The 16,663-nt window shown below is 42.9% G+C and overlaps 1 protein-coding gene across 1 annotated transcript; it reads left to right on the forward strand.

The window, feature by feature from the left end:
• The first annotated feature begins 2,189 nt into the window (after positions 1–2,189).
• On the forward strand, positions 2,190–3,163 carry LOC139435177 (uncharacterized). The gene is made up of 4 exons (XM_071205614.1): positions 2,190–2,403; positions 2,503–2,634; positions 2,738–2,936; positions 3,106–3,163. Exons 1-4 carry the CDS (start codon positions 2,190–2,192, stop codon positions 3,161–3,163), a joined length of 603 nt encoding a protein of 200 aa, XP_071061715.1.
• Positions 3,164–16,663: the final 13,500 nt, after the last annotated feature.

The following is a 16,663-nucleotide window of genomic DNA, read 5'->3' on the forward strand; positions in this document are numbered from 1 at the left end:
AACTTTTGAAGCTGAGCTGGAAGCGCCAGCCAATCAAACACGTTTATGCAAATCTGACAGTAGAAGCGCTAGCCAATCAAACCGCGTGTAAGCAGGGAGAGCCAGACCGCAGTTCATTTCCTCATATTCCAAACGAGAAGTTACGGCAGCAAATCACCCGGTTCTTTACGACCAGAACTATTAACGGGATACAAACCGGAGGAACCAGCATGGAGGGAGGTGGCAGTGACAGTGGGTGGAACTGGTAGGTTTTCGCCTGTTTGGGGAGTTTATATATATATATATTGCTCGCATTAAATCCCCGGGGTTTTTTGCTTTGTATGTCGGGGGCGGGACATTCATGTGATTGGTTGTTGGTCGCGTTGCTCGCAAAAAATCCCCAAGCTGTCAGACACGCCCAGCTCCAAGATTTTCAAGATTTTTGAAAAGCTGCTGTGTGGACGTACCGTGAGACAGGTCGCGCGCCAAAGTAAAAGTGGAACCGAGAGACAGAACGAGAGCAAGACAGACGGACAATTGAGCTGCTGCGGCTTATATGCAGGAGCGCTTTATAGTCCGAAAAGTACGGTAGGTATGGCCCTACAATATATGTTTCAAATATAGCATGATAGGCCCACTTTAAGTAAAAGTACAAATACTATGACCTTAAAATATTCCATTACAAGTAAATGTCCTGATTTCAAAACGTGAAAGCACTCGTTATGCAGAATGGATCTTTCCACAGTATTTTAAAAAGTACAACATATGACACTAAAATGCAATGGAGTAGAAGTATAAAGTATCTGGATTGTATCCCACCAACTCCATGCACTGAAAAAACTGAACCGTTGACTTTAAAGCTCCCGTGTCGTGGCCATTTCTACTGATTATAATTCCATTGTTGAGGTCTACTAGAATATATTTATACTGTGCACTTTTCCAAACTCACATTGGTTTCTCAAACAGCATCTCTGTATAGTATAATAATAATAATATATTTAATTTGTTAGCGCTTTTACAGGTGCTCAAAGACGCTTTACAGATATAGTGAAGGGAAAAGAAAAGAAAGGAACAACAAATAAATATATAGCCAGATTGAAGAGGTGAGTTTTTGTGAGTGTTTTGAGGTCAGGGCAGTCTCTGATGGGTATAGTATGTGTTTTCACTCTCTGTCCCCCCCCCCCCCCCCCCCTGTGAGTCCAGTGGCCGTCTGCGAGACAACGAGACACAGCGAAACCAGCCCGAACACACACAGACACACACACACCCGTAGCCTGGCTGGGAGTTTGTGTGCTCACACAAACCGACTCTCAGCCTCGCCGCGTCCCGTCCATTTGGACCAATCCACAGACTTAACGTAACGGCTCCACGGATTGGTCCATTTGGGTATGGGCACGTCACTGTACCCAGGAAGAAAAAGAGAAATGTCCAGCGAGGCGTTCTGGGGCAGCAGACAGGTCTTCTCTGTGTTAGAGGTTTACTCGCTACAGGGTGCACTTTGAGGGTTTGTGACTCTGCAGACCGGTTACATGCAGAAAACCTTCACACACAAGGGGACGGGTGAGAACCGGAAACGCATGACATGGGACCAGAGTTGTAATAATATTACTTTTGTCGGTAATGGAGCAGTGTAACGCGTTACTTTTATAATTCAGTAATCACACTACAGTTACTAACATTGCCCCGACACGCGTTACTTCGTTACTTTTATAAAATAATCACACTCACTGACAGACAAGAGGGGTTTCCGCCGCAGGTTTACAGTCTATAGTTTATATACATAGGCCTATGTAATCTGCGCGATTTGCGAGACCACATCTCCACGTGCAGTGCTGCAGTGGCGTAGCGGAGGCCCCCGCACCCCCCGCGGTGCGGGGGAGCCCCGGAGCTTAGGGGGCCCCGCCCCCACTGTAGGCTATCCTCTTAGATTTCGTAACGCGGGAACAGGGCGCAGAGGGCGGGGCCCCCCCTCCCTGCTATGTTGCTACGTCATGTGTACGCTGCCTGTAGTAGTACAACAGTGTATCATTATAATTATTTGCTCACCTGCGATAGGGCTAGCCGGCTGATAACTAATGTTCATTGGCAGGCTGGGCAGCGTTCAAAACAAAGCGGGAAGTATTGCTCATATAAATAATGTTCATTAGTTGCGTTGCCGGTAAACATGAAAAATGAAGCGCCACTAACCAAGTGGTGCTCAGAAAAGCAAAATGAGAGCGAAAGCCGAACAGGAGAGGGCAAAACTACCTAAAATAACGTCATTGTTCCGGCAGGCATCAAAGGTAGACGTAGACTCTAACGTTACTGCAGATAGACCACTAGCAAACCCCACCGGCCCCCGGCCGTCAGCTCCGAGTCCAGGCAGACAGCCCAGCAGCCCCGTTACAGCCGAGCCAGCTAGTCGTGCCTCGCGCTTCGAGACAGGTTAGACATTAGAATAATAGAAAGTTTTATTCGCCATAACCAGTAAGAGTATGCTACAGGTTACATTGGAATTGGAATCTAATCTGTTCATTTTTGCAGGTCAGCAAGAAATCAGCTGTGCCCCCTCCGAGGCCATAGCCAAGGCTGCCCAGCCAGCTAGCCGTGCCCCCACAGACCCCAGCAGCCCCGTTACAGCCGAGCCAGCTAGTCGTGCCTCACGCTTCGAGACAGGTTAGAATAATAGAAAGTTGTATTCGCCAATCGCCATAAACAGTACGAGTCAGTATGCTACAGGTTACATTGGAATTGGAATATAATCCGTTCCTTTTTGCAGGTCAGCAAGAAGTCAGCTGTGCCCCCTCCGAGGCCAGTTCAGACATAGCCAAGGTTGCCCAGCCAGCTAGCCGTGCCCCGACAGTGACAGCAGCTCCCACCCACCCCAGGGACACGTTGGCCAGCGACAACTCTGTGACTGAATACCCTACTGATAGGGGGAAATTCCCTGTAGATTTAGAAGACGATGATGTTAAACGGTACATTCTGAATAACGGGCCATGCAAGCCTGAAGGGCCATTCAAAAGGGATGGGAAGGGAAGGTGCTTTTCAAAAGAGTTCTATAACAAAACATCCAAAATTGGATGTAGAATTCCACGCAAGTGGCTATGTTACTCGCCATCTATGGACCGGGTGTACTGTGAGCAGTGCTGGCTGTTCGGTGACAGACCGTCTGCCCATCACCTCCACCATGCGTGGAGAATAGGAATAAATGATTGGCAGGGTCTCTCTAAAAAGATGAAGGAACACGAATTCTCTTGCTCTCATTTGGCAGCATGTGTCGTGTATGATACGTGGAAAAATAATCTGACCATTGACGCGCAAATATCATCTGAGTTTAAGAGAGAGGTGGGGTTTTGGACCGAGGTCCTAACCAGAATAACTGATGTTACACTAACACTGGCCTCTCGCAACTCTGCTTTCCGGGGTCACAGAGAGAAAATAGGTGATATAGATAATGGTAATTTCGTATCTACCATAGAACTTATGGCGCGTTATGATCCAGTTCTGCAAACAAAGGCTTATTGAAAGCAAAAAGAAGGTGCACTACCTAAGTCCTCAAACTCAAAACGAAATAATTTCATTGCTATCGAAATAAGTGCAGGACACAATCATTACAGACATACAGAATGCAGAATTCTATTCGATTATAATGGATACTACCCAGGACATCTCAAAAGTAGACCAACTGAGTCAAGTGTTCAGATATGTTACTATAGCAAATGATGAAAATGGAAACCCTACGGAGGTGAAAATAAACGAAAGTTTTTTGGGCTTCCATGCAGTCACAGACCAAACTGCTGCAGGTCTAGAGAGAGAAATTCTCGAATCGATGGAGAGAAAGGGGATATTTTACGCAAATTAAAATAAAGGGGGTATTTTACGCAAATATCGATATTGTCGTTGCCCAACTCAAAAATCGATTTGTTGGAATGAGCGAAGTTGCACAGCGATTTTCTTTTCTGCTTCCCCGCGAACTTTTGCGCGCAACAGACAAGGATCTGTCTGAGTCTGCAAGTGCTTTATCAGGCCAGTATAAAGACGACCTGTCAGCCGAGTTTCCTTTCCAGATCCTGTCCCTCCGTAATGCTCTTAGGCCTACTATAAAGAAAATTGAGCGTGGAACAATCAAAGACCTGGTACAAACCCTGCTCATTGAAAATCAGTCCATTTTACCAAGTATCCCCGATGTTGCCACAGCACTGAAATTGTTTTTAACTATACCCGTGACTGTTGCCAGTGCTGAGAGATCTTTCTCAAAACTTAAATTAATAAAGACATATTTTAGGAGCACAATGTCGCAAGAGAGACTGTCTGGGTTAGCAGTCCTTAGTATTGAGAGCCGACGCGCGCGCAGTATAGATTTAAAGACTGTTATACAGGACTTTGCGCAGAAGAATGCCAGGAGACGCGCTCGTATAAAATAATAGGCCTACAAAGCAGCTCCTGATTGCATCCTCTATGTAGCTTATAGGATGTGTTTTATTTGTTTGTTTTTTGTAGGCTACTTTTCTTTTATACAGAATGTTATATATATGTGAACCGTTCCGTTGTGTGAACTCCAATGATGATAGGCTATAACGTTCTACAATATACCTTCATGTTACAAAAAATACACAGCCACTTGTTTGTATTTGTCAATTATGTTTAAATCAGATGTATATTATTATACAGTTCCTACTGACCTTACTGTTTAAATCAGATGTATATTATACAGAAATGTCCTACTGACCTATAGGCCTATACTGTTTACAAAAGATGCCTGAAAAACAAAACATTTACTCTATTATTGATTTAGGGGAGGGGGCGGGGCCCCATGGTCCGACCTGTGGGGGAGCCCCGAAATATTGCGCAACGCCACTGCAGTGCTGCATAAACATGGCTGAGTCTTTTCATCTGGAAACTCCCTCAACGGGGCCGCTCGCTCTCTTGTGTTGATCGCCCTCTCACGGGTGAGCAGTTCAATGTCCCGCTTCATTGTAGGAATTCTGCCATGTCTCTACTTTAGTTTGACCATCTCTGTTACTAAGTTATGGAATACTAAATAAGTAAGTAATTAGGTACCTTACCGTTACTGCGCTCATAAATAATGATAAGAATAATGCGTCTTGAACTGGTTTCATTAATTAGTGTCTTGACGTTTCACAGACTGTTAGCTTGTTGTGGTCGGCTGGCCTATTTTAGAGCATATGAAAAGAAGGCGCGCTTACACCGTAGGTGCGCCACAGTCTGCGTGATCTGCCTGTAGGGAGGGGCGGGCTGGCCCTGCGAGTAAAGTAACGAGTAAAGTAACGAGTAAAGTAACGAGTAACTTTATGTAGAGCAGGGGTGTCAAACTCAAGGCCCGGGGGCCAAATCCGGCCCGCGACTTCTTTTTATGTGGCCCGCAAGAGCTTGCAAAGAATATATTACGTTTATTATACTGTTACATGGCGCTTTACAGAAGCACGTTGCCCATAAACTACATCTCCCACAATGCACCTTGTTTTGTGACATGCACTGAAGAGACTTGCATTTATTTGCCCTGGACTTCTGCTTTCAGACGTAGTTCATTACTAAGCTATTATCCTATCTGATAATAATCCAATTCAGAGGCAATAATGTCATATAATACATTACTTTATCTATATATTATATATTTATATAATCTTAAAAGTTACAACCGGCCCTTTGAGTGCAACCATAATGCTAATGTGGCCCGCGATGAAATGGAGTTTGACACCCCTGATGTAGAGAGTAACGAAGTAGTGTAATATATTACTTTTTTTTTTTTTAAAGTAATATGTAATATGTAATATATTACTTTTTTTTAGTAACGACCCCATCTCTGCATGGGACCTTTAATGAATTGTTTTAATATATTATGTCATCAGATTTCACATAACTGTATTACGTTCTGTTACATTTAATTAAAGTCAATTTTCTCCACAGTATGGACGCTGCTAGAATAAAAGTAAAAGGGATTGTTAGCATCAAGATTTCCATCTGGAGTAGAAGTGGCGTTTAATGTCAAGGGCCTCATTGGAAGAGTTTCCGATCACTTTTGAAATCCTAAGAGAGACTATTAGTCTTCATCTTTTACAGAAACTCTACAGTATATTATTTAGTAAGTAGACGGAGGCTATTGCGTTAAGACATTTTGGAAAATGACCCCTTGATGCACAGATTTGTAAGGAATCGATGAGCTGAAACGTTTCCAAGTCCATTTGTTTTCGACCCGTACATCAAGAGACTCAACAGTATGTAGCCTTTGCATGAGAAAGGAAACGTTATCGCCTTCCTGCTTCACCGAGTTTCATATGGAATTTGTTTTTCACTCAATACCGAGGCTCAGAAATCTCCATCTGAGGTGTCGAAGGATCTGAAAGACCGGGCGGAAGTTAGATCAAAAGGTGTTTTTGTCTTTTCAAAAGTATGACATTGACAATGGACTGTGACACCCATTTATCAACTCTGTGGACACACACACACACACACACACACACACACACACACACACACACACACACACACACACACACACACACACACACACACACACACACACACACACACACACACACACACACACACACACACACACACACACACACACACACACACACACACACACACACACACACACACACACACACACACACACACACACACACACACACACACTTCTTTAAAAAACAGAAAAGAGGGAAAGGACTAAAGTTAGCTGCTAAAACGTCGGCCAGGAGGAAAATCCATGAGGGGATGCACCTATGCCTGACTCAGTGTGTGTGTGTGTGTGTGTGTGTGTGTGTGTGTGTGTGTGTGTGACTTTCGACTCGCCATCTGCTGACACCTCCGATAAAACAAAAGTGCTCAGAGGAACCGGTCACACGGACCTCTGGTGCTCTGTAAAAGCTTTACGTATGGTGGGTTTTAACATGAAAAACATGAGGAGAATATTAAGTAGTCGTAAGAAAAACTGACACATATTATAACTGATGATCCATTAAGTAAACTGAAGAGTAAAGTAGGTGACAGTAGGCACGGACTGTGGCCTCTGATACTCTGTAAAATGATTATGTATTGTGTTTTAACATAAACTACATGAGGAACATATTAAGTAATTGTAAGAAAAACTGCATTATAACTGATCCCTTTATTAAACTAGAGCAGCATATGTTTAAGACAAGGCAAGGCAAGTTTATTCATATAGCACTTTTCAACACAAGGCAATTCAAAGTGCTTTACAAAAGATGAAAGACATTAAGAAAATGGCATTTAAAATCAGTCATTAAAAATAAAAGCTAATAAAATAAACATTAAAAGAAAAAGTACATGGATAAAAGTTACAGTGCAGTTTAAGATATGAATAGTTCAATTAAAAGCAGCGACAAAAAGAAAAGTCTTCTTGCTGGATTTGAAAGTAGTCAGAGTTGCAGCGGACCTGCAGGTTTCTGGGAGCTTGTTCCAGATGTTTGGAGCATAATAACTGAACGCTGCTTCTCCGTGTTTAGTTCTGACTCTGGGGACAGAAAGCTGACCAGTCCCTGAAGACCTGAGAGATCTGGATGGTTCATAGTTTAGCAGGAGGTCAGAAATGTGTTTTGGGCCTAAACCATTCAGTGCTTTATAAACCAGCAGCAGTATTTTGAAATCTATTCTTTGACACACAGGAAGCCAGTGTAAAGACTTCAGAACAGGAGTGATGTGATCCACTTTCTTAGTGTCAGTGAGGACTCGAGCAGCGGCGTTCTGAATCAGCTGCAGCTTCCTAATAGATGTTTTAGTGAGACCTGTGAAGACACCATTGCAGTAGTCGAGTCTACTGAAGATAAAAGCATGGACAAGTTTTTCCAGATCCTGCTGTGACATTAGTCTTTTAATCCTAGATATGTTCTTTAGGTGATAGTAGGCTGATTTAGTAACTGTTTTAATGTGACTGTTGAAACTCAGGTCAGAGTCCATGACTACACCTAGATCTCTGGCTTTATCTGTTGGTTTGAACATTGCAGACTGAAGCTCAGCGCTAACTTTTATACGTTCTGCCTTGGCTCCAAAAACCATTTCCTCAGTTTTATCTTTGTTTAATTGGAGAAAGTTCTGACACATCCAGTCATTGATTTGTTCAATGCACTTACTCAGTGTTTGAATTGGAGCATAGTCTCCTGGTGAAATTGTTACGTAAATGTGTGTGTCATCCGCATAGCTATGGTAACTTATTTTGTTGTTCTTCATTATCTGAGCCAGTGGTAGCATGTAGATGTTAAAGAGAAGAGGCCCCAAGATGGAGCCTTGAGGAACCCCACATGTCATGTTTGTCAACTCAGATGTGTATTTACCTATAGAAACAAAGTTGTTTCTGTCCTTTAAGTAGGATTCAAACCAATTTAGAACTGTTTCCGAAAGTCCCACCCAGTTCTCCAGTCGGTCCAGTAATATGCTGTGGTCAACGCAGCACTGAGATCTAATAATACTAACACTGAAGTTCTGCCACTGTCTGTGTTTAAGTGGATGCCGTTAAAGACCTTTACAAGAGCAGTCTCAGTGCTGGGGACAGAAAGCTGACCAGTCCCTGAAGACCTGAGAGATCCGGATGGTTCATCATTTAGCAGGAGGTCAGAAATGTATTTTGGGCCTCAAGGTTTGGTTACCTTGTGACTAAAATGACTGCATTGCATTGGCTCTCTGTATACTTTGACTGGTTTATTAAGCTTTCAATGGCCTAGGACCCTTTTGTGGTTTTAAGTCCATTGACTAGTCCTAAAGTTCTCAGCTTCAGGATACCAGAAACATTTCAATACTCAACCGTTTAAAGGTAAGGCTCTGCATCTTCTAAGTATCAGGTATTTATTTTGATGTAATGCACTTTTTTAACTCTTAAAGTTTGTCTTTAGACTATCTCCGTCACTAACACTTGTTCCTTTATACAAATTAAAACATGATTGCAGTAATGAAGACAAGCTAAAAACTGTGTGAGTGCTACAGCAGATATTTCCCGGTGCATCCATCTTTCCGTAAAGCACATTAAACTCGCGCCGTTAGCTCGTCCATTAGCCAGCGATGTGACGTTACCGCGATGAGAGGGGGAGACACAGGTTATACTTATAGAAGTTAGTGACAGAAAAATAACAGGCGACATCAAATAAGAACTGATGGACTGTTCGTCCCCATCATGTGTGTTCCTCACGTTGTGTGGCCTGAGCCGACTGGAGAACTCGAGTCTTTGGTTTGTTTGTGAGAGGAAGATCTGATCCCAGACCAGAAAGAGAGACTCTGGTACGAGAGTCACACTGGCGAACCGAGCAGCCAGAACAAAACCATAAATGAAAGGTTAAAATGGACGATGAATGATTAAATAATCTTTTAAGGCAGGGGTCTCAAACTCAAGGCCCGGGGGCCAAATCCGGCCGCAACTTCATTTTATGTGGCCCCGCAAGAGCTTGCAAAGCAAATAATACGTTTATTATACCGGTTACATGCCACTTTACAGAAGCAGTTTGCCCATAAACTACATGTCCCACAATGCATCTCGTTTTGTGACATCCGCACTGAAGAGACCTGGACTTCTGATTTCAGACGTAGTTAATTACTAAGTTATTATCCTATCCGATAATAATCCAATTCAGAGGCAATAATGTAATATAATACATTATTTTATATTTATATTATATATTTATATCGTTACAACCGGCCCTTTGAGTGCAACCTTTATGCGAATGTGGCCCGTGATGAAATTGAGTTTGACACCCCTGTTTTAAGGTAATAATTAAAAACATTGACACATATTAAACTTGCATTACTGGACATATACACAGAGGTGGGAAGTAATGGATACTTCGTTACTGTACGTCATGTTTCTGGTATCAGTACTTTACTCCACTACTTATTTTTCTGACGACTATTTACTTTGACTTCTTACATTTTGAACAAAAATACCTGTACGTTCAAAATGTTGTGGGAATAAAGAGGTTTTATTTGTCCTCCAATAGTCTCCATGTCTTTTATTTGTCAGATGATCATAATAGTGTTCAGGATAACGCATGTATGTTTGTGTGTGCACCACGACGAAAGAGCCTCATTCACTTTACATTGGGGTTGTCTGCGTGGTGCCGACACGTAGATGAAGCAAAGTTCGTGAGTCCACCACGCAATGCGGTGTTAAGGAGTCGTGGTGGAGTCACGCATTCTGGGGAGACCAGGTTGGTTTGACACCCCTGCTTTAGCTCATAGTGAACTACTCCTGCATTATCATTAGTCATCATTTTATTTGTATTGTTTTATGCCTTATATCTATTTATGTTGCATTGTTGGTGGAGCCAGGGAATGCCTCCAAGTGGGCGGTGGTGACGAAGTCGATAGGGACTTGGCTTGGCAACTGGAAGGTCACCAGTTTAAGTCCCGGAAAGACTACAGAGGTGTCCCTGAGCAAGGCACCGTTCCCCACACTGCTCCCCGGGCGCCGTTCAAAATGGCAGCCCACTGCTCCTAACACAGGATGGGTCGAATGCAGAGACACAATTTCCCCACGAGGGATTAATAAAATTCCATCTCTCTCATCCATCCATGAAAAATGAAAAATCCAACAAAAAGTGAAAAAAACGATTATATATTCATTTGCAAACACGCCTGCAAACATGTCAGAACTGTTCTTGCAGAACGGTCTAAAATTGTGAGGAGAAATTGCTCGTGTTTGTGAAGTAGTTACAGGATAAATGTAAGTGTGCAGAAGTTAAGTGTCGTTGCATATTAGCCATAACCTGCTTTTTCGTAAAAATCAGATTTGTTAAATTGAAAGAAACTGAAACCATAATTTTATTTTACTTAACATTTTTTACATTTGTTCGGTTTGAGAGGCCACGAGGAGTTCCAGTGAAAATGAGGTGCAGGAGCTCAAGAGAGAGAATGCGGGTAAGCCACAAATCATAAAAAATGATGCCAACAAAATGAAGAGACAATCTTGTTTAAAAGTCAACAATGATTTACCTGTTTTCTATGTCTAAACATGTTTCAGCTTTGGAGGCAAGAATGAGCTCTAGTGAAAATGATGTGGAGAGGTAAAGGTATAGAAGGTAAATATTGCCTATATCAGTGGTTCCCAACCTTTTTCAGTCAGGCCCCCCTTGTGTAATTGGAAATATTTCGAGCCCCCCCTAATCCGGTTCCCACCGAGATTAGTAGAATTCATTGTATATAGTTGTACAAACATTACATTTTTGTTAAGAACTCAGGCACTTAGGAGGTAGGATGCAATTGCACGACCCGGGAGACAGAGGTAAAGTATTTGAAAGATACTTTATTTTTTTAATGAACATCAAAAAATGATGGTCTCTACAAAATGGAGAACAAAAATGAAAACGCTCACGTGGTGATGATCAAACTTATCAAGACCTCAAAAGCGCATAGACCTGACTGTGGCAAGAGACAAGAGTAAAGCACTGACCATGGCAATCGACAACAACGACCTGACACTGAGTACTGGGAGACAGGGGAATTTAAACACATGACAACAAGACACAGGTGGGGACAATCAGGGGCGGGGCTGACGCTGGTGAGCACAGGAGACACAGAAGGGAAACAGGTGAACACAATCAGACAATTAGACACACCAGGGAAACACAGGGAGAAAGAACAGACAATACACAGGGAGGAAAACATGACGGGGAGAACAGCAAAACACCCACTACCAGACACACGCAACTAAAAACTTGACACAACTAGAGATGTCCCGATCACGTGATCGGCTCCGATCCCCGATCACGTGATTTTCAAAAGATCGGAATCGGGAGAAAAAAATCGGGGATCGGGAATTTTTTTTTTTCAGGAGTTTGGAAGTATTATAAAATTGAAAGCGAAGGCAGTGTAACAGCCAGATGCAATGTTTGCAAGGCAGAGGTTCCGCGTGGTGGAAAGAACAGAGCTACGTTCAACACGACCAATCTAATACGCCACCTGAGAAACAAACACCAACAACAACACGGCGAGTACACAGCGGCCACTCGGGTAACGGCACTGAAACAACCGACACTTTCAGAGACTTTCAAAAGGAAAGAGAAACTGCCCCAGAACAGAGAAAAGGCCAAACAAATAACAGCCAAGATAACTGAATTCATCGCGTTCGATGACCAGCCGTTATCCGTTACCTTTTTTTTCTCTTAATGCATTGCATACAGATCGGATCGGGAAAAATTGGTATCGGCAGATTGTCAAAATCAAATGATCGGAATCGGATCGGGAGCAAAAAAAGGTGATCGGGACATCCCTAGACACAACACAAGAATCGTGACAATTTTCTCTGCTAATAATAACAAGACAAAAAGATCCAACTATAATTTGATATATTGTTATGGATTGAACATGAACACAAGTGCTTGTATTGGCAGATGATCCTGTGCCACTGTGAAATAATGAGGCCTAATTGAAACAATTGCAAATACGTTTTATCGATCCGGTTCTTTAACAGTATCTTTATAGATTTTTAGGGGAAAAACAAAAACAAATTGAAACAGAATTCACATTGATTAATTGTATAGTGTGGATTATGGGCTAGCTGAAGACTTACTTTCCTCTTCTTTGAAGTGTTCTTATGTCCACGTTGTCTGGGGGAGAAAACACATCAAACCAAGAGATCGTCAGCTTTGATTTTCCCTGTATTAACCATGTCCTGAACACTTGGTGAGTGTACCTTGCCTCCGCTACCGGCATCGCTTCATACAACAGATCTGAGCTGTCCAACTATGGCAACACTCCTTGAACATGCGCGTTATCTTGATTCTGATTGGCCAGAAGACATTATCAAAGATGTTTTATTGAGAAGACGATCACTACAGTACGTGACAAACGTTTTCAAAACCGTTTCTAGTCTTCGGTATTTCCAGACAGGAGGCTACTGAAATCAATCTTACTAACTGCAATTTACTCCGCGGGAGTTGGCGGACTTTATTTTGTTTACTTTAACATCATTTTTCATGGTGGGGCTGAGGTGGAGCTAAGCCATGTCTTGGTATGACTGTAGCCTACCCCAGCCATTGTTTTACTTGTTTTTGGAGCAGCATTTTTTCCAGTGCAACAGGCTGGTGCGATGAAAAACTTAATATATTTTCTGTGCCTTGAAATATATAAAAACATACTTCACTTAATATACAAATGATTTTGTTTCTACCTTAAAGACATTTCCAGAACCAAGGACGGTAGAGAAAAGCACTTTTAATCTTCTTTGGCAGCAGCTTGGGTTTGAAGGAGGCTGTTTTAGCAGCTTTAAAAGGGAGGAGAAATGAGCAAGGTCGTTATCCAGACGCTTTCTTTAAGCAGACATTTTCTCATACTGAAGGTGAAGTCTTGTTCAGTCAGAGCACAGTGTCTGAGAGAGGCATGGAGGTGTTAAGTATGAACAGGCGGGCCCGAGAGATGATTAGGAGCCGGAGAAGTCAAAGATTGAATTGAGAATGAGTTCAGAGGGATGGGCGGAAGAACTGCAGACAGGGAAAGTGTGAGGACGGTGGAAAAGGTTGACATTGAAAGCTTTTTTAGTGAGCAGAATGTCCACTCAGCCTCTGGAACATACTACTGGGTTTGTGGTTATAACGTCTAGCTTTGAAACAAGGAGCAGGAAAGCTATATGTTGACAGTAAAGAACATAAAAAAGGAAAAACGGAGGTGAAATACATTGAAGTAACAAAAATGGACAAAGAGACGTGGACCTGAGTCTTCATCATGTCTTCATCATGAGTCTGAGTCTTCGTCATGAGTCTGAGTCTTCGTCATGTCTTCACCGTGAGTCTGAGTCTTCATCATGTCTTCATCATGAGTCTGAGTCTTCATCAGGAGTCTGAGTCTTCGTCATGTCTTCATCGTGAGCCTGAGTCTTCATCATGTCTTCACCATGAGTCTGAGTCTTCACCATGAGCCTGAGTCTTCATCATGTCTTCATCATGAGTCTGAGTCTTCATCCTGAGTCTGAGTCTTCGTCATGTCTTCATCGTGAGCCTGAGTCTTCATCATGTCTTCATCATGAGCCTGAGTCTTCACCATGAGCCTGAGTCTTCATCATGTCTTCACCATGAGTCTGAGTCTTCGTCATGTCTTCATCGTGAGCCTGAGTCTTCATCATGTCTTCATCGTGAGCCTGAGTCTTCATCATGTCTTCATCGTGAGCCTGAGTCTTCATCATGTCTTCATCGTGAGCCTGAGTCTTCATCATGTCTTCATCGTGAGCCTGAGTCTTCATCATGTCTTCATCGTGAGCCTGAGTCTTCATCATGTCTTCACCATGAGTCTGAGTCTTCACCATGAGCCTGAGTCTTCATCATGTCTTCACCATGAGTCTGAGTCTTCGTCATGTCTTCATCGTGAGCCTGAGTCTTCATCATGTCTTCATCGTGAGCCTGAGTCTTCATCATGTCTTCATCGTGAGCCTGAGTCTTCATCATGTCTTCATCATGAGTCTGAGTCTTCACCATGAGCCTGAGTCTTCATCATGTCTTCATCGTGAGCCTGAGTCTTCATCATGTCTTCATCATGAGTCTGAGTCTTCACCATGAGCCTGAGTCTTCATCATGTCTTCATCATGAGCCTGAGTCTTCACCATGTCTTCATCATGAGTCTGAGTCTTCATCCTGAGTCTGAGTCTTCGTCATGTCTTCATCGTGAGCCTGAGTCTACATCGTGAGCCTGAGTCTTCATCATGTCTTCATCATGAGTCTGAGTCTTCGTCATGTCTTCATCATGAGCCTGAGTCTTCATCATGTCTTCAACATGAGCCTGAGTCTTCATCATGTCTTCATCATGAGTCTGAGTCTTCATCATGTCTTCACCATGAGCCTGAGTCTTCACCATGAGCCTGAGTCTTCATCATGTCTTCACCATGAGTCTGAGTCTTCGTCATGTCTTCATCGTGAGCCTGAGTCTTCATCATGTCTTCATCCTGAGTCTGAGTCTTCGTCATGTCTTCATCGTGAGCCTGAGTCTTCATCATGTCTTCAACGTGAGCCTGACTCTTCATCATGTCTTCACCATTAACCTGAGTCTTCATCATATCTTCATCATGAGTCTGAGTCTTCATCCTGAGTCCGAGTCTTCGTCATGTCTTCATCGTGAGCCTGAGTCTTCATCGTGAGCCTGAGTCTTCATCATGTCTTCATCATGAGCCTGAGTCTTCATCATGTCTTCATCATGAGCCTGAGTCTTCATCGTAAGCCTGAGTCTTCGTCATGTCTTCACCGTGAGCCTGAGTCTTCATCATGTATTCACCATGAGCCTGAGTCTTCATCATGAGCCTGAGTCTTCATCATGTCTTCACCATGAGTCTGAGTCTTCATCATGAGCCTGAGTCTTCTTCATGTCTTCATCATGAGCCTGAGTCTTCATCATGTCTTCACCATGAGCCTGAGTCTTCATCATGAGCCTGAGTCTTCGTCATGTCTTCACCGTGAGCCTGAGTCTTCATCATGTATTCACCATGAGCCTGAGTCTTCATCATGAGCCTGAGTATTCATCATGTCTTCATAATGAGTCTGAGTCTTCATCCTGAGTCTGAGTCTGAGTCATGTCTTCATCGTGAGCCTGAGTCTTCATCATGTCTTCATCGTGAGCCTGAGTCTTCATCATGTCTTCATCATGAGCCTGAGTCTTCATCATGTCTTCACCATGAGTATGAGTCTTCATCATGTCTTCATTGTGAGCCTGAGTCTTCATCGTGAGCCTGAGTCTTCATCATGTCTTCATCGTGAGCCTGAGTCTTCATCATGTCTTCATCATGAGTCTGAGTCTTCATCATGAGTCTGAATCTTCATCATGAGTCTGAGTCTTCATCATGAACCTGAGTCTTCATCATGTCTTCATCGTGAGCCTGAGTCTTCATCGTGAGTCTGAGTCTTCATCATGTCTTCATCGTGAGCCTGAGTCTTCATCATGTCTTCATCGTGAGTCTGAGTCTTCATCGTGAGCCTGAGTCTTCATCATGTCTTCATCGTGAGTCTGAGTCTTCATCGTGAGCCTGAGTCTTCATCATGTCTTCATCGTGAGTCTGAGTCTTCATCATGTCTTCATCATGAGTCTTCAGAGGGTCCCGGTGCTGTGGAAGATGTCCTGCCTTGTTCTTGTGTATTTTGATTGATATATTGATTGATTGATTGATATATTGATTGATTGATTGATTGATTGATTGAATGATTGATTGAGGCAGAAGACGGAAGCAGATGACTGTTTCTAGAGCAATACAACAGTACTCTAGCAGTCTATTAAAAATATGTGTAGCCTGTTAAGCCCTGAGCCTGTTGTTCAGGTCTCAGGCACAGAACAAATTACTATAAAAGGGGTACATTAATAATCTTTTTTCTCAAAGCAATGATACACCTGTGAGTTGGATGTAGAGAGAAGTCAGAATCAATATAGAATTTCTTTATTTTAAAGTAAATTCAGATTGAACATTACATTACATGTTACTTGTTAGACGCTTTTATCCAACGCGACTTACACACTCAATACAGTGGGCAATCCCCACAGGAGCAATTTGGGGTGAAGTGTCTCAGGGACACAACGACATGCTGACTGCAGTGGGGTTTGAACCTGTGACCCTCTGACAGGGGCGGCGCCAGGGGGTAGCTTGGAGTTGCTATAGCCAACAATTGGCCTAGCAACGGCTTAGCAACCCCATTGTTTTGTTATGAAAATGTATCTATATATATGTATACACATTCTCGCGAGATCTATCAGGGGTCGTTGTAAGTTA

Source organism: Pseudochaenichthys georgianus, chromosome 15 (assembly GCF_902827115.2).
Source record: "Pseudochaenichthys georgianus chromosome 15, fPseGeo1.2, whole genome shotgun sequence".
Lineage (NCBI taxonomy): Eukaryota > Metazoa > Chordata > Actinopteri > Perciformes > Channichthyidae > Pseudochaenichthys > Pseudochaenichthys georgianus.

Coding starts and splice junctions, on each gene's coding strand:
- LOC139435177 (XM_071205614.1), top strand. CDS start 2,190: ATGAGAGCGAAAGCCGAACAGGAGAGGGCAAAACTACCTAAAATAACG. Junction 2,635..2,737: donor TGCCTCACGCTTCGAGACAG/GTTAGAATAATA, acceptor TCCTTTTTGCAG/GTCAGCAAGAAGTCAGCTGT. Junction 2,937..3,105: donor GAAGACGATGATGTTAAACG/GTACATTCTGAA, acceptor TACTGTGAGCAG/TGCTGGCTGTTCGGTGACAG.